Below are 19,735 nucleotides of genomic sequence, written 5' to 3'. Positions count from 1 at the left end.
TTGCTTGGAGGAACATAATCTGGCTCATTTTTTCCAGAAACATCCTTGAATGCATGGAGAAGATGTAATACTCCTCCTCCATCAATATGCTGTTGCATGGCTATATGTCTATTACACTGATTTCTCTAATATAAACAGTGCCATGCTTAGAATTCTAGAGCGACTCATTATGATCCCACTGGTGCAAATTATCAAACTTACCCATATAAAAAGATGTATCAATTATAAAACATTCCGAGCGTCGAAATGAACAGGAAGACCATCATCACTATAGAACATAAAAACTTCACAATGTTGCCGTCAATCTAATGGGATCAGTCGAGCCCCCAGTAGGTCCGGCTAAAAAAAATTTCGTTTCCTAACAACTGAACATGCAAAACTGATCCGTTCACCTTCCTAGACTGACTGAAATTGATTTCGAGCATTAATTTGACCATTAAAACTCATTTTATCACTTTCTGCCAACTTCTCAAATATGCTCCAGGAGGTCCGTTGACTGGCCTTAAAAATTGACCAAATCAGCCGACCAAGCCCTAAAATCTGGCCCACTGATTCTTTGTTCCATATACTTTCATCCTGTTAGATCTCGTCTTATGACGAATTCCCAGTCAAAAGATATTCGCCGTCAAATGTGCTGTCTCAGAATTACCTGCAAGTAAACAAGTCAGAAAACAACAAACTGGGTTCGGATTTGGCTCAGAAAATTGGGCAAATGAGCACATAGGGAAATGAAAATTGGGGCATTAGTTCTCTGTCACGAGGAGAGTATAAATCTGGGATTTGGGCTCTTGACGAATCATGAGGTGCGTTTGGCGAGCGTCTGAAGTTGGCTACTCAGAATTGCAGGACAAGAGACAACAGCAGAAAAGTGTTTTTTGCAAATGAAAAGGCCCTGGAAAAGTGTGCAGACGGATTCGTCAAGGTTTATAAACTGGCACACTTAAAGTATTTTCGAAGTAGAATACAGGGGAACAAACCATTCGATCCAGGCAATCACAGATTTCTTGTTATGACGTCACGAACAGGGGTTCCAATCAATTTGCATTCGCTGACACCAGTGAAACTTGAAAAATTGCGTTTGGAATCGCGTTTGAAAACTGATCAAACGGATTTGTCATAAGATGAAACTTGAAACATAACAACTCTCTGATGTCTACAATACAACACAAAAAAGATTTCAACATTTTGGTCAACTGGGTCAAAGTTATAACACGTCAAACAGGGCTTCTCAGAAATGTGTGCAATGTGCATCGGCATGAAAACAATAAATTGCCAACTTTGAGGGATTCAAAACCTAGTCAAACGGGCTCGAAATGACTCGAAATCTGAAACATAGGTTCTCGGGTATGGATATTAGGTACTCCTAAAGTGGTGAATCATGGCACAATTCTGGGTGCGAGATATTTAGGTGCAAACAGGGCTTCCTGTCGCTGTTTGACACTAGGGGTAAAAATGCAAATTAGACATTGGCTCAAAATAGGACTTCGCCAAATGGCTCGGAATCTCAATTTAACTTCATAGAACACAGACGGGCTAAAAGAAGGGTGTTAGAAACATTAAACACCATTTATGCATTAACTCAATAGCGGGGTACATAGGCTTCACAAAGCATTTATAGGCCTGCTTTTCTCAAAATTTTCAAAATGTGACTAAAAATGAAGCATGCAATTTTTGGTCCCAACATTATTTTTGGGTAGAAGCCTCTTGTACTGCTGTATATATTCAAAATAGAAGCCTTCAACTCCTATCTTAAAGATAAAACTCCTAAAGAAGTATTTACTAAAGTAAAACCCAATATAAGTAATCTTAGAATTTTTGGGTGTCGTGTATATATCCATGTTCCAAAAGAAAAGAGAACCAAGTTAGAATCCTCTGGGAGGAAATGTATTTTTGTAGGGTACAACGAAACATCTAAGGCATATAGGATTTTCATACTTGGACAGAAAAGTATTGAACTTAGTAGGTATGTAATCTTTGAAGAAGATCTTGCATTCAAAAGAGCCATAAGTTCTAATGAACCTTCTCCTTTATCTAGTTTCGAAAGAAATAGTGAATTTGGGTCCCAGAGGGAGAACTTAGAAGAAATCGAAGATGAAATTCAAAATATGAACCTTGAAGAAAATGTAAAGAAAAGACCACTTTGGGCCATTAAAACAGTTGAAGCAGCTCAAGACTTTGCTGCACCTTTCAGAACAGTTAGAGAAAGCAAAAGGCCTAAAACATTCTCTAGTTTTACAACAAACATGAGTGATTTATCCAAAACAGAACCAACCCATCCTTTTGATGCTATTAAACATACAGCTTGGAAAGAAGCTATGACAGAAGAATACCAATCTATTATGAAAAATGATGTTTGGGAAATTGTTCCAAGACCTAAAGGAAAATCTGTTGTTTCTTCCAAGTGGATATTTAAAATAAAGCATGCTGCTGACGGTAGTATTGAGAAGTATAAAGCCAGAGGATTTTCTTAGAATGAAGGGATTGATTATGAAGAAACTTTTGTAAGAGCAGTCTAAGCAATTGCCACATCAAAGGGATGGAAGGTACATCAGATGGATGTAAAAACAACATTTTTAAATGGAAAGATTTCAGAAGAAGTATATCTGTAGCAACTTGAAGGATTTGAATTTCATGATCCTAACACTTTTGTTTGTAGGCTTAAGAAAGCTCTCTATGGGCTTAAACAGGCTCCTAGGGCCTAGTATGAAAGAATTGATAAGCATCTCGCCGGCTTAGGATTCTCCAAGAATGAAGCCGATCCAAATTTATATTATAAAAGAGATAAAAATGATATGGTAATTCTGATACTGTATATTGATGACTTAATAATAACAGGTGATGATCATCTCATAGATCAGTGCAAGAAAGATCTAATTAAAGAATTCAAGATGAAAGATTTGGGACAACTTCATTACTTCCTAGGATTGGAAGTATGACAGAATTTTGACAATATCATACTTAATCAAGGGAAGTACATCAAATATTTTAAAGAGATTTGGAATGTGGAATTGCAAACCTATGTCTTCTCCAATGGAGACTAATCTACATAAACTTAAGGAAGCAGCAACAGGATCACCCTTCATAGATTCTACTCTCTACAGACGGATGATTGGGTCCCTTATGTACTTAGTAAATACAAGACCAGATATTTGCTATGCACTTGATGCCTTAAGTCAGTTTATGTGCAAACCAAAGGAGATTCACCTAGTTGTGGTTAAACGCATCATGAGATACTTATAAGGCACTCTTAATTTTGGACTCAAATACGAGAAAGTTGACTTAGACTTATATGGATTCACTTATTCAGATTGGGGTGGAAGTGTTAAAGATAGAAATAGTACTTCAGGATGCTGTTTCAGTTTAGGATCAACAATGATATCTTGGATATGCAAAAAGCAGTCTTCAGTAGCTCAGAGCTCCCCAGAAGCCGAATGCATTGTAGCAGCGATGGCCTCTCGACAAGCAGTCTGGCTGAGGAAGTTACTTGTGAGATTATTTGAGCAAGCCATGAATCCTATGATTATTCATTGTGATAATCAAAGTTTGATCAAGCTCTTAGTGAATCCAGTTTTCCATGACAGGTCCAAGCTTATTGAAATTCCTTACCATTATGTAAGAAATATGGTAGACAGGAATTCTGTAAAATTGGAATACATTTGCACTGCAGATCAGACAACAGACATACTCACCAAACCTGTATCTAAAGTGAAGATAGAACACTTCAGGAGGAGACTTGGTATGGTTGAGTTGTAATCCATTTGTAATTTTTGATTATTAATAAAATAATTTTATTTTGTCAGGCTATTGACTGTTATGGGCTCCACCATTTGTATTCATTATTTAAAGAGGTGACGATCTTTGAAATAATGAACACTTTTATAAAAGGCATTATGAGAGATGATGATCTCTTAGATAATGTACTAAACAATAGAGTTTTTTTGTAAGATCTAGATGAGTTTTAGATCGTATTGTGATGTTGACATTATTATGTTCGTGAGTCACAAATTGGATAAAGGAAGAATCTTAGTATTCTTCGGGGTTATCCTGTATTCTGGTAGATCTTAAACTCAGGATCTTGTTGTGATATAGAAATACCAGTTTCTATGAATCACAACTTGGATAAATGAAGAGACTACTCTTCAGATTTATCCTGTATATTATCACTAGTAGCAGTGATTTGTCATATCACAGGGTTAGTAATATGACATTGTATCATATGTTCTATGATAACACATATTAAGAAGATTCAGACAGATATAGAGTATTAATTTTTGTTTATTCATTTGTATTGATGTTGCTAGATATAATATCTCTCTATATAATTATCAGGTTAAGAAGGAGTGTTAAGTATTTAACCTGACAATATACAGGTCTGAAAGTGCAGATCGCACTAGACCTTCTTACCTTAAATGTAATTGGTATTTCCTTGAATGATATAACCCTCTAGAAAGCCGGCAACTTCTTAGAAACTGTTTGGTATTAGTTAACTAATCTAACACACTTTGTTAGTTAGCATAAGTTATAACATGCCTTACTAATCATCGATTTCTAGATAGGATTTTATTTGTTAAGTTAGAAAGGGACATGTCCCTTTGAGGGACGAATCTTTTAGCACCAATATTTAAGGATGTTATTGGTGCAGTTAGAGAACACACAGAAACCATTAAGTCTGCTCTTCTAAGCACCAATATCCTGCGATTAAGATCAGAAGATACTCTCATTTAAAAGGTTGTTTATTACTTATTGTATCAGTATCAGAGAAGTTCGGTGTTCTCCATATATTACACAATTAAGGTTATTACCTCAGCAATATCATCACACTGATCTATTGCAGATATATGTGTGTGTGTGTGTGTGTGTGAACTTCTTCAATAATCTGATTATTAGAAGACCATTCTCAGCTTCCAAGTACTGAAGTAAAAGTCTGATATAGAAAGGATACAGAATTTGCAGGATCTTTACACAAATCAGGTATTGAACGCTGATTTGCATTGTCCACTACTTGCACATTGATTTTTAAGACTTGATAACATGTCCATTGCCTGAAACCCTTATGCATTTTTGGGTTTTTAAATGGGAACTGCCCATTGTCTTATATCTCCATGCAGTTCGGGTTTTAAAACCCAAACTGCAACTTTCTGTAAGTTCTGTCCTGCCTTGGTGCAAAAGCAGATAATTTCTTCCCCATTACATGAAACATGTTAGAATTTTGCAACTATGGGAAACACTCAAATTCAGCGCCTCTGTCCCATTCTAGATGTAAGATCCTTCTCAGAGCTAGAAGACCATAAAGTACAATTACCAAAAGTGGAATTTTTAAGTAACTCTGGATAACTTGAATTTCATTCTGGGTAAACACAAAGAGGGCTTTGTTGGTGTAGAAGACTCCATCTAAGAAGGTTGTCTTCAGCATGATGTTTTGAATATTTGTTGGGTTATTGATCCTTTCTCCAACTACACACCGGGATCAGATGATTCTGAAGTACAAGTTACATTGCAGGATATGCAGACTTTCGTGGCAAAGAATAACAATGATGAGAACATGTCTTCTAACACTTAGTGTATTTTCAATGTTTTTCAGATATCCATTATGTGTTTTCTTCCAGCATTTTACATGTAATTTGTAAAATTGTAATTTCATGTAACATTAGCACAAGTCCAAAGTCAAATAGGACTTTGTTGTTGAGTAAGTCAAAATTAGTTGCACTTTCCCCCCTGTTTTCTCATAAGCTATCCTCTATATATAGGAGGGGGCTCTTTTATAAATATAATCTTTCAGCATATACAACAAATCTCTGTCTGTTTGAAAAGCATTATAAGACTTTGATTTTGAAGTGAAATTAGATTGCAATCAATAAAGGAAGCAAGTAGCATTCAATCTTTTTGTTGAATTGAATTATCATGTGATGATAATGTTCTTATGTCTTTATTGTTATACGGTCTTGGTTGAGGAAACTGCATTGTTGATGATTTGTCTAAGAGGGGTTCAAATCTGAGTTTGCTTTCTTTGAGTTGCACAATTGAATTTGAAGAAGACTCTAAGCTGCACATATACTTCATCTTTGTTCTTGAATCTGCATTAGAAGTAAAGAGCCTTTGTGCTTTTGTTTGTTTCTTGGTTATTTAAATCTGCCGGTATATTCTTTCATCTAACTGCATTGTATATTAGAATTATTGCTCCAATTAGTACTTTGTGGTAAATGGCATTATCGTGATAGGATTGTGTTTGAAATTTCTTATAAAGAAAGAACATCTATCTGAATGAAAAGAATATGGTGAATGTAATACCCTATTGATAGTTAGTCTACATAAACTTAGTTAAGTACTAGTTGTGTTTTAATAGCAATAAGCATGGAGCCACCTCTTATGAGAGGATAGTTTTTATCTCATTGAACAGTGGCCGAAATAACCATTGTGTAATTAGTTGATTTAAGTTGATTACAAAATGTTCAAAACAACAGCGATCAGACATCAAGTGAACAAAATGTGTAACATTCAGAAACTTAACTTGCATGACAATCTGCAGGAAAGAAATGCTCCTGTTATAATGTATGCAGTAAATCTACATCTCTGTAATAAATTATTTATTTATAATCATTATTGAGTTCTTTCTTCCCTTAATCCTTTTCCTTTTGGTTTGCTCTCTTAATTCTACTGCTCACATTGAACCATGTGTTAACCACTCTTCTGCCCTCTCTTTTAACTGAACCTGGTCTGCAATCAGCTATTTTCTCCTTCAGCTCTCTATCATCCTCATAATGGGTCACAGAGTGTGATCCAAAATGTTGGTGCAAACCAAAGCTAGCACAGTTGAATCCAGAAGTATCATGCTAATAAATTATTCGTTAATGTAAATGCATTTCCATCAACATATAATGTGTAACTAGAGACACAAAAATGGCCCCATGACCATAATGCATTGAATTTTTTGTAATGCTTTTGGCTGAAAACTATGTAGAACTTTTGAATCAATGTTTTGGATAGCACTCAATGACAAAATTCAACAGTTTTGTACTATTTTACAGTTTTCTGCTAGAATCATTATAGTGTATGTTCATGGACATATACTGTGTTTTCATGGACCGAGGAAATCACGTCTAATAATGATCTGAGTTGTATAAATGGGGCCGAACTGATCATCAAATGTAGATTCATAAAGTTGTGAAGTGTTTTTAATTAAGATGACACTTCCGTAGAAAGTTTGAAAAGTCAAAACATCCATTGAAAGGACAAGGGAAACGATTGATATTTACTCTCATGTAAAGCCAAAAGTTGTATCTCCTTGAGCTGCCTTTGAGGAATGATTTTCTGATATAAGAGTGTACTGTTTTATCATTTGGAACATTCACCATTAATGGTAGGAGGATACTTATTGTGGTGGAAGTGCTTCATTGTATTTATAATATGTGCAGATACATTTGACTTTAATGGATAATTGAGAAATTTGCAGATAATGGTAAAATGTGGAGGTTATAGACACAATTAGAACATGTTAGGGTAACCTGAAAACCCAATTTAACAAGTGAGAGGCATCCATGGATTGAAGGTTCATTCATGTTTGTTTCTTCCTATTGAAATCAGCGATAATGAGGCGTGAACTTTTATTCCATGCATATAGGATCATTAAATCCTCATAAGAGTCTTGGTTTGGTGATCATTAGTTGGAAACTATACAGAATTGTGGTGAAGAAGATAAAGAGGAGAGAGATTTGGTCATTGGAGGGTAATATCAGCTTTGTAGTGATCACAGTAGGAAATAGCCCTTACTAATTCTATTTAGTAGCAGCTTATATTAGCAATTTCTGTAGTGATTTTTTCTTCTGGATTTGATTGTGTGCATTATTTTTGCATGGACGTTTCAAATCAACTCCATGGTCCATCATTAGGATGAGGAGTGTGACTGGAAACATCGATGCAAAAGTATTGCACAAAATCAAATTGAGAAGAAAAAAATGACTCTATATGATGGATTTTGGAAATCTCCTTTCATTAATTTCTATAATGAGTGGATACAAAATATTGCTGTAACTAGACATATTCTACACTAATTAGAATATCGCATTTATTATCAATCTCCATAAGGAGAGATTACAAGATACTGCTGTAATTATAAATATCATACATTATGTTCCACCATGATTTATTTTGAGGATGGATCTTTTTAGGTCATTTTTGGGGATGACTTTATAAAAAATATTGAAAATTTTAAAAAGATAGGGAAATTCTAAACATTTGTATGATAAGGCCGTTTTTTTATGCATAACTTTTTTGTACATAAACCCATGAGAACAGCGACACGCCCCCTGCCCCAAAACCTGGTATTTCCGTTCCTGTGCTGTTTCAGGGATGACGCGCGGAGGGGACATCCCTCTCCCATCTTGGATACCAGCCAATTCCTCCGAAATGCTGGGAAATGGCCCTGGCTGTTTGGGAATGAGTAGCCATCCACAGGACAACTGGGGAACACTGCTAGGACAGCCAGCCGACTCTATATGATGGATTTTGGAAATCACCTCTCATTAATTTCTATAATGAGTGGATGCAAAATATTGCTGTAACTAGACATATTCTACACTAATTAGAATATCGCATTTATTATCAATCTCCATAAGGAGAGATTACAAGATACTGCTGTAATTATAAATATCATACATTACATTCCACCACGATTTATTTTGAGGAGGGATCATTTTAGGTCATTTTTGGGGATGACTTTATAAAAAATATTGAAAATTTTAAAAAGATAGGGAAATTCTAAACATTTATAAGATAAGGCGGTTTTTTTTATGCCTAACTTTTTTGTATATAAACCCATGACAACAGGGACACGTTTCCTGCACCAAAACCTGGTATTTCTGTTCCTGTGCTGTTTCAGGGATGACACGAGGGGACATCCCTCTCCCATCTTGGATACCAGCCAATTCCTTCAAAATGCTGGGAAATGGCCTGGCTGTTTGGGAATGAGTAGCCATCCACAGGACAACTGGGGAACACTGCTAGGACAGCCAGCCGTCCCCTAGGGCTAGGAACTACCCCAGGTGTTAGAAAATACAAGGTAGTTTTTTCTTTTAAAATATTGCTTCCTTCTATTAGAATGAAAATAGTATATGAAAATCTCAAATGTAGGAGAATAAAATATTTGAGAATCAAAACTATTTTTTTGATCTCTAATGTATGAGATCAAATATATTGAATGAAATATACATTGGTGACATGAGAATCCAAGAGTTCTTGCTGGGGTCGAAAGTGTCAACGGGTTGTGGCTGCATGTCAGGGAATTGGCAGCATGTGAGATGGCCATTTAAATTGCTTTTTGGGTATGATGGTTTATATACTGAATGCTTTTCATCCACCAAGTCTGCCCATTTGTGTTTATGGCATTCACCTAGCCCAACGACTAGAATTGACTGCTGCATCCTCTTTCAATTTGTATCATCTATATTTGGGTGCAATTTTAGTTCCCAGGTCTCTAGTCTCCAATTGAATTATGACAAAATGCAGTGTTTTTGTCCCATTCCTAAAGCCACTCAATATATTTTTACTTCCAAAATATCTCCTCACTTAGCTCTCATTCCTCCAACTCCTTCACAACATAATAGTCCTCTCTGTAATTCTCCTAGGACCTTCGTCTTGAATTTGGTGAGTAATGGCATGTAGATAAGATTGGGCGTTTGCTTTAGCCAGAGTAAGGTTATTGAAATACTGTCGGTTTCACCTTTTGATCTAATATTTAACAAATTGCAGTCTCTAAACCAATGGTAGGCCTTCCTTGTCACAACAGCTCTAGCTTAAGATTGTAAAAGTAAGACTCTTGATGCCACTTATCAAAACCCCTCGAGTAAGGAATTTTTTGAACTGTTAGCCCAGCTATCACCAACCCAATAAGTAGAAACCAGAAACCTATCTAACCTTTCAGAGATTTTATTCCAAGTAAACATGCCATGAGAAGGCACCATGTCCACCAACTTCAAGTAGCTTACATTATTGCCTAGAAGCTCAAAAGAAGGTTCATGCCTGCCATTCCCACCCCTTTTCTTCTCCAAACTAAAAATAGCATTAAAAATTTCACAAGAATCTATGAAAGAAAAGGGGAAGCAAAATAAACATATCTGACATGCAACCATAGCAAGGATTTTCCCAAAAACTCTGTAGGAGCATAAATATTGGAGAAGAGAATGACTTTCCTAGATTCCATTCGAGGCAGCCATAGAAATAGAAGATCTACTAGAGATGCACCAAAGTGGAATAGCATTATTAAACATACCATCCACAAACAGTTTAGTCTCGTGATTGAAAACAATATTAAGAGAATGAGTCCTACTAAGTTCCCACATAGCCTAGGGATGCTATTCACATCCCTCACATTCCATGAAAGAACAACCATCTATTAGAAAGTGTAAATCAATGTTTTGCACAGAATCTGATTCCACCGATAGCTGGATAGGTAACTTCACCTTCTCTTTATCTTTCTTATGACCCACCTTGGGGGACTTCTCTGGAGAATCCTATTTAGGGGACCTTTGTTTCAATCCTGAAGCAGGTGAGGCCTGACTACTGTTAACCAGTATCCAATACTTCTTTGGAAGAGGAGCAGAAATAGTCAAAACTGAACCATCCCTTGAATTTTTGATTCATCTTTCCAATTCAGCAATAACAATAATCTGATATGTTTCTATTTGTGCATCTTGGGTGTCAATCGGTAACATGTTATGACTATCAATCACTATAAGAATTGAATGATCATCATCTAAGGAACTAGTCACAGGAAGCAAATCAATGGGACTCCCTTCCTCCTGCAACAAATCTTCCTTGACATCGAGCTGATTGAAGATCCCATATTTTTGTCCATCTCCGAAGGTTCTATTTTGACCTCGATCCTTATTAGTAGGTTTCACAGGAATGAAACCCTCCTTTTCTGTAGTTAGTGCTGCCATAGAAGTTTTTTCCTTTATCAACCTTTAGTGCAGAATTAGAGGGACCCTTCCGCTAAATCAGGTGTGTGGTTGAATCTTGGACACCTCTTTGTAAATATCTATAGTTGTGGCAAATCTAACATCTAAACAGGAAGGCTTCATAATTCGTAGTCAAGCTGCTAGTCCAAGAAGGGAATCAAAGATGGATTTGCCCAGATCTGGCAACAAGTTATTCAAATCAATGTCAATGCAAACTTGGGCTTTAAAATTATCTTTTGTGAAGCATATTCTGCAATGGGCCTACTAGCTTGCCTAGTAAGAGAGCAATCATATGGAAAATCTTGTTCCTGCCAAAACACTTTGTGGAAGCTGTGGAAGATGGACGCCTGTGAAGGAAGCTCCTCCGCCAAATTAGAGGCTACATGCCATGATTTGATTAAAAGACTGGACTGGTTTTAAAACTAGGGACCACCCTGAAAAATTCTATTTCTATCCGCTGCACACAAAAATAATACCATAATAAAGTTATTATCTTGTGATACTTCTATCAGGATTTAACTGTGTAGACTCAAACTACACAGTTAAATCCTGATAGAAATATCACAATTTGACTTGCTGTGGAAAGTATCTCCTACTTGTCAAGTTATTATCTGCCAGGATAATGTCTATATCTCCCTCCCTAAACCATGATTCCAAAAACGGAAAAGGCACAATATCCCATAAACTTACAGATAAGTGCATGATTGATCAAATAGTTGACAACCTCATCTACAAGCCTTGGCCGAATTACTAAATTAAGGTGATTATGGCATTTCTCCAAGCATCCATTTACTTTTGACATATTCAGTCGTCCATTTTGAGAAGAGCTCTAATAATTCTTATTCTTATTCACTCAATTCCCTGCCTTTGCATAGAGAAGAAGATGGCTCACCCCTATCATGGGACCCTCAGAGAATGACATTCAAGGCAAACCCCTTTACCATAGAAAGCCATCCATCCAGCCCAAAAAAGAAATCAGCTAACCCCACCAACAGAAAAGCCTCCAAAACAATCCAAACATGACCACTGAAAACATATCACATCCACCAAGCACAAGCCGAAACACCTCCTGCAATCAGCTAAAAATGTCACCAAAAATCCCCAAAGTCACCCCTCAAGCACCTGGGCAGCCTTTCTCCACTACTGCTTAGCATAGAAGCAAAAGAAAACACCAAAAAAACCAGCAGCTAGGGTCCTAGGGCCCTAGCTGGCTTCTTTTATCACTGGTTTCAACATTTGTGCAGTTCTATTTCTGTTTGAGATATTTTTGTGTTGTCTGAGAAGACCCGAGTTTTAAGTCTCAGAGTTTGTTGCAGTATTCAGCTTTTAGGGCATCATTAGTGAAGCTGATAAGGGGTATGGAAAACTATAGGTACTTATTTGGATTCTATAGATGACTTTTAATTTGAAGTGAAAGTGGCATTTTTGTTGATCTCATACATTTCCTTGAATAATATGCTTCATTTGACATTCTCTGTGTTGCAGGCTGTAAGAGTGGAGCATTGTGAAAGAGTAAATGTGATAGTTGCTACAATGCAAGTTTTCATCTCAAATTGTCGTGAATGCATTTTCTTCTTAGGTGTGAATAAACGACCAGTCATTTCAGGCAACAATCATAACCTCCAGGTGACAAACAATTTCGGCTAGAAAAAGATTTGCATGTAGCTTCTCAGTTGAATCCATATGTCTTTCAATGTATATGTCAAAAAATTTATGATGTCATATAATAGCTTGTTTCCTATATCAAATGCTAGGAAAGACCACACACATGGATTAACTGCATGAAATTTATAATTATCACTATCCGGTCTTCTATAAATGTTTTTTGGCATGTTGTTAAGTATGCTTGTGAGATTTGTAGTGGCCGTGGGTTAGGAGCTTGTTTGAATGTTCCTGGCTAACTTAGTTGCACACGAACAACCTAACGTATCCAATATTTATTTAGCTGCCAATAAGTTTGCATTTTTGCCACCTTGGAAAAATGAAACATCATAAGCTAAGGGAACACAATTGTCAAGGTCTATAATGTTTTCTAGTGCTATTTGGTTCATTTGTAGTGTTCTATAGAACTTTCCTACTATTGTTTGTGTTTTCAACTACTTAAGTTTGTTGTTGTCAGGCTAATGAACAAGTTTGACCTTCTTGTTACGTCACAGATTCCATTGTAAAGGAATAATTCACTACAAAAAGATAGTTATATTTAAAGAACTATAAACTACATTTAAATCTGTTGTCAACTATGCACGAGTATTTTCTGCAAAAAGAAAGGGAAACCTAGAAGCATCCACCAATGCACAGTGAAACTCATTAAATCGCAGTACACATAATTCACTTTGAGATCTAATTTGTACAGGAATAAACCGAAACTGAATTCAATCGAATGAAATTTGAGAATCTATTTAACACATACTGAAGTAAACGATTTACAAATCTTTGATTGAATGTGTTTGATAATGTTATTACCGTTTATTCCGAATACAAATCTGTTACAGAAAATAAATAAAACTATTCATGTAAAACCTTGCCTTTGGCCTTTGAATTTTTCGACTTGACAAGGGATGTACAGAAGAGTTATCGCAAGTCAAACTTAGCGTCTCTTGGAATCTGCATACAAACTCAGACATAGTTAATCTTAAAAAAGACATTAGTAAATTGAAGATCACTTAACTTAAGCTTAGTATGTTTAAAAGCCTTACTTTAATTTGAATATATAAACTTGACACTCAGAACTTGATTGGCAATCTCCTTTAACAATTACCTAGAGCTGGTTCTTAGGACTTAAGCTCTAGCCTTATTTAACAGTTTTGTTCTAGCTAGAACTACTCTAAAAGACTCTCTTATATACATTTTCTAACACACCGTCTTATTTGAGGAATGCATACTCCATCAGAGTAAGTATTTATAATATCTCAAATTTTCCTTTTGAATGAGGTTTTGTCAAGATATCAGTAATTAGTGACCTGTTGATTGTTGGAATGTTATGTAGAACCCCAACTCCCTTTTAAACCTTGTCTCTGATAATTTTATAAAGTGGTACCTCATCTCAATATGCTAATCTTTTAGTGCAACCTCAGAACAGGTTTCTTTCTGTCTAAGTTGCCCTGTTTTTTTGAGTTGACCAGTCAGACGTAACCAGGAAATATTGGATCAGAAGAGCATCCAAAGCTCGATCTATTAGCTCTACTAGTAACTTCCAGAACCAAATGGATTTACAACTAGCAGAATTATCTACCATATATTCTTCTTTTGTTAAACTGAGTGTGCAGAAGGTTGTTTTATGTTGTACCAGGAACCTGTATTTGAATCCAAATTGAAGCAACACCCTGATATGCTCTTCCTTTCAGTAAGACTACCTACCAATTGGAATTTGAGGAACCATTTTAGTCTAAGTCTTCCCACTACATGTCTCACTCTGAAATGCAACCCTTCCCCCAGTAGACCTGTATGGGCTGTACCATTTATTAACTCATAGTGGTTGCTGTAAAACAAATTCCAGGCCTGGTATTTATCAAGTACATGAGGGAACCCATAAATTGTTTTTATATAATGGATCTATTGGATTTGAATTAGAATCAAGAAGACTTCAGAATTGCTAGCATATAACTAGCCATGGGTTTGTAGCCCATTAGCAGAGATATTTTCAGAGTACAGTCTGCATACTTCTCCGAATGAAGGAAAACTCAAGCTGGATTTTGGTATGCTTCCAAGCTAAGTCACGATTCAAATTCGAGTCCGAGTTCGGAAAAAACAAATTTTGGATAAAGTTCGTAGAATGAAAAAAATCGAAAAAAAAGTCAACATTAAATTTGCCTTCTACAAATTTATTCTCTCACTCTCTCTCTCTATATATCATAGTTCCAAGAATCATGGCGATTCATGCGATTCATGCGATTCGGCGATTCGATTCAAGCCAAACGATTTTTTGTGAATCGGTGAATCAAATCAGCGATAAAAGGTTTATGAAATAAGTTACTCACTAAATTTCAAGGGTTTTTTAAATTTTCCGATTCATGGCTGATTCGATTCCGATTCATGGCCAATTCACGATTTGATTCGGCCTTGCCGATTTCGATCCGATTCCGATTCTTGTTACTTTGCTATATATATATATATTTATATCAAAATAATTTAATTTTACAAAACATTATAGATTTAAAATAACAACATAATCACTAAATATTATTTAAAAAATTAAAACTAAATAATTTTAAAAATTTTTAACTATAAAAAAAGATTAAATTTATTTTTAACACAAAAAGCAAGATAAGAAAATTGAAACATTATAAGTAGAAAAGTTAAAACATAATAAAAAATATATTGCAACACTAAAAACAAAATTTAAAATACTGAATTTTATTTTAGTTAAAAAGCAGATGTTAAAACATTTTATTTTTTCCGACAGGCAATAGACATATAAAATCATCGTCGATTCCTCACTTGTTCTGAGCTCCAAAGCTCCAAAGTGAATTAGAGAAAACTAATAAGTTAAAAAAGCGCAGGGTCTGTCCGAAAGACGGTTGCTGTTGAACGCCAAGAATGGCCTGAGCGGACTTCATTAGATGATGGCTCTCCTTTTTTGTCAGATGAATTTAACAATGCCCTATGCACTTCCCCTCCCCAGCTGCTTAGGCAAGCTGAGACAAAAAATATAAAATATGCTTTTTTCTCAAGCTCCAAAGCGAATTCTTTCCAGCTTCATATGCTGGTCGTCCTTGTAGCAATCCAGATTGAAAAGCTTTCTACAGTGGATGCAAGGGTTGGAACATGTCAAGGCCGTAACTTGCTCATTTTTATGTGGATGCATTCTGACACCCGCAAATCTCTTGTGCCCTAGCGACAGGTGTAGAAAATTTAATTCGAACTAGCTGCAGCTGTAGAAAATTCCTTTCAACTAACCACAGTCGTAGAAAATTTATCTTCAACAAACTCTTGTGAACTTTAGACAAATTTCAACATATATTAGTATTTTTGTATAAATTCGTCGAATTTTGAATTTGAAGCTGAAAATTTGGGGAACCTTGTGACATAGCTTCTAAGTGCAGGAAGTGCCAACTCTGTCTTGCATCATTTGATGAGTTTATTTGAACATCTTGTATGTATTAAATCACTTATATATAAGAGTTAAAGTAGTAGTTTAGAATGATCAATTAAATATAACAGATTAGAATTTGCATCTGTCAGTGAAACCTAGCTCTGAAAAATGTCCATCGATTTTGGAGTACTATCTATAAGGTGCCTGTTTCAGACTATAAAGCTCCTATAACATGCAAACACGAGTCTCTTTGATGTACCTTCCTCATCAATCAACCCTTTAAGAAATGCTGCCTTAACATCCATTTGTGGTAATCAAAGGTTGCTGGTCAACACATATTAAAATCTAATAGAGGTATACTTGGTAATTGAAGCAAAAGTCTCCTGATGGTCAACTGTCTCTTTCAGGGAAAACCCTCTAGCCACAAGTAGAGCTTTGAATTTATCATTGTTGAATGCTTGATCTTGTATAACCACATACAGCTAACCACTGACCTCCCTTATGGTTGAGGTACTGCTCCATCATGGCATTCTGCTGAAGCTGTTGACTTATTGCTCTATAAAACTAGAAGGCTTTGCATTGATGAGGGAAGATCTTAGTCCCACATTATTTGAAAATATCTTGAGAGGACAACTTATTTGAATAGAAGCCGTAGGTGAGCCAAATTGCTCCTATGCTTTTTGTGGTGTCTGGGTGAACTGCTTAGGCTTTCTTGTTGAACTGGATGGAAAATAGGCATCCCTTGCACCTCTGGAAGCTTGCTGCTTGGAATCTGTTTTCTGAAGATTGACCTTTAATTAAGTTCTCCTAGTTTATCAGTAACTGCAGGTTTTTGAGACTTGGAGGACTTGTCCTTGTCAAACTTAAAATCTTTGCTTGAAAGTTAAAACTACCTTTGACTGAGATGGAATGTAGATTCTATGAACTTGCAAGGTCTCACTCTGACCGACAAGGATACCCTTCAAACTGGAAGGTTTTAATTTGGTCCTTTTCCCATGAGGGATGGGAATATAAATAGGGAAACTGAAATCACAAAGATGTGGTACTCGAGGCTTCTCACCCATGAATGCCTCCTTTCATGCCACGTTCTTCAATACTTTTCTGAGGACCCAAGTTAATAATATAGACAAATGTTAGGCATGCTTCTGCTTAGGACACAGGTGGATCTAGATAATGGATAATAATTTGGCTCTTTATGGTAGACTTGTTCTTCCTCTATGCAACACCATTTTTCTGAGGGTTTTTATTTGATTTTCTATAAGATCCTTAAACTTTCGAAATATTGCAAAGGCCACATCCTTGATCTTCATGAAGTAAATGCAGTTGCTTGGGGAATCACAAATAAAAGACTAAAAATACATATTCTAAAATGCATTAGTATGTTACCACTGTAGACACTGCTCTACAGTGAGATATCTCATATCCCATTTCTATTTTTCCTAATTATTGTAATTGCCCAAGAAGCCCAAGATAGATACTTGCCTATTCACATTTGCTCATGTTACACAACAATTGACAGTTTATTCTCCTTAATAAAATTATCTTGCAGCGGACTAAATAAAATTTTCAACACTGATATGGAAAATTTAGAAGCCTTCGAGATGGCTGTTATTTGCTATATGCTCAAAACTAGTTGATTGTTGACATTATTTTCTTACATTCCTTGCGTAAAACTATTCTACTGTATTGACACTCAAGCCTATTGATAAGCATTTCTTTTGTTAAAAATGCTTTTTTTGTCTTATGAACCTTTAAATAGTTATTGTCACATTGGCTTGCTATCAATATGAATCTATTAACTGCAGGAGCTAAGTGTTTGTCATTAAGATTATCATATAATTTGCCATGTAACATTGGCAACTTTGTCCATCTTCATGACACAGTCCATAATCCGTACAGCATATTTTAATTACTGTTGACTATGATAAGTTTGTAGTACTTTTTGGTATTGGGTCCAGGATCAACCCCAATGCTTTGTTGCTTCTTAGTAGCAGTATAATTCTGCTTTTCTTCTTGGAGTCTTTTGCTTTTAGGATCAGCATTTCATTCTCCAAATTCTTCTTGTTTTCTCTATATTTTCTGTTGAATATTTCTTCAATTAGAGATGTATATTACAAGGTAATTGGTAAAATGCTTATATTAACAATAATCAATAGATCAATATGTACAAATAATAAATGATGTTTCCTTAGGAAATGATTGTAAAGAATAGAAACTTTCAATTCTAGCTAACAGCTAAGTTAAATATTAGAAACATTCTAATGTTTACAATAAATTATAAATAATAACAATTAAATAATAATAGATGATAATAGAAACTATCTATTATCGGAATACTCTCCTTTAATGGTTAATCTATCCATGAGATTAAGTTGTCCTCTGAATTTGACAAATTTATTTGGACCAAGAGGCTTGGTGAGAATATTTGCAGTTTGATCCGGTGTAGGAACATACTGCAAGTCTATTGTCCCGTCTTTGACCAGCTGCCTTATGTAGTGACAATGAATATCCACATGCTTGGTTCATTCATGGAAGATTGGATTCCGTGCTAACTTGATAATGCCTTCATTATCAACAAACAAAGTGGTTGGTCTTGCTGGTGACATTTGCATATTCCCAAGCATTCGATGAAGCTAAACAATTTCACAACCTTCCTTAATCGTCCTTTTATATTCAGCCTTCGTAGAGAAGAGAGAAAATGCCTTCTACTTCTTACTTGTCCATATGACAATCTTGGATCCCAAACTAAACAAATATCTTGAAGTTGACTTTTTATCGTCAACAAGACCTGCCCAATCAAATCTATGAACCCACCAAGTTTAGGATTAGAACTCCGAGAGTAAAGAAGTCCATAATCTGTAGTGCCCTTCACATAACGAAGCACACACTTTACTGCCATCCAATGATCAGCCTTGGGAGCTGTCATAGAGCGTGAGATGTAGTTGACAGTGAAGTTGATATCAGGTCTAGTAGGAGAGAGGTAGATGAGGCTGCCTACTAGTTGGCTGTATGTAATATCATCAACTAGAGGAGAATCAAACTTAGTTGATATCCTCAGATGTTTCTCCATGGGGTCTGGATGCAGGTTTGCAATCCTGCATACAAAATTTGTCTAATAGAGCCTTGCGTATTTGGACTGAGAAATGAATATACCAGAGGATTGTTGCCAAACCTCAAAACCTAGGCAATAATGCATGACCCTGAGATTAGTCATACCAAAAGATTGACATAAACTCTGTTTGATTCCCTCAATCAAAGATGTCGAACTACCAATGATGATAAATTATCCACATAAAGGACCAGAAGATGATGTTGCTGTCAATAGTCTTAATGTACAAACTTGAGTATGAATAACTCCTTTGAAAGCCTTGATCACTGGGGTACTTATCAATTTTCATGTACTATGCCCTAGGGGCCTTAGGGAGCTTTCACTAACCTAAGAACCTGGTGTTGTTTAGCAACAACTTTGAAACCAGGAGGTTGCGTCATGTAGACCTCTTCTTGTAGGTCACCATTTAAGAAAGCACTCTTGATATCCATCTGATGGAACTCCCAACCAAATTGTGTTGCCATAACACTATCAGATAGACTTTCCATTGTTTAGTGCTCATCTTTGTAATAGGAGCAAAGGACTCTTCATAATCAATGCCTTGACGCTGAGAAAATCCCTTTGCAACTAAACGAGCTTTGTACTTATCCAAAGTACAATCAGACTTGTATTTTATTTTGTAAACCCATTTGCAGCCAATGG

At 35.9% G+C, this 19,735-nt stretch overlaps 1 protein-coding gene across 3 annotated transcripts in view; it reads left to right on the top strand.

Moving 5' to 3' along the window:
* LOC149578385 (uncharacterized) overlaps positions 1-19,735 on the top strand; it is a 141,521-nt gene that overhangs the window by 60,966 nt on the left and 60,820 nt on the right. For 2 of the 3 annotated variants that reach the window (XR_016364409.1, XM_089828710.1), the window contains exon 5: positions 12,438-12,578. The exons of the other annotated variant lie outside the window; for it this stretch is intronic. Coding sequence is in view for 1 of the 2 variants with exons in the window: in XM_089828710.1 (XP_089684836.1) it covers positions 12,438-12,578 (141 nt within the window). In the remaining variant the exon portion in view is untranslated. The remainder of the gene's footprint in view (positions 1-12,437; positions 12,579-19,735) is intronic. 3 annotated transcript variants of the gene reach the window in all.

This window comes from Cupressus sempervirens, chromosome 1, assembly GCF_028749045.1.
Source record: "Cupressus sempervirens isolate cs-2001-9-10 chromosome 1, ASM2874904v1, whole genome shotgun sequence".
In the NCBI taxonomy this organism is placed as follows: domain Eukaryota; kingdom Viridiplantae; phylum Streptophyta; class Pinopsida; order Cupressales; family Cupressaceae; genus Cupressus; species Cupressus sempervirens.
Note: the sequence above shows the minus strand (reverse complement) of the source record. Positions and strands in the feature narration are given on the sequence as shown.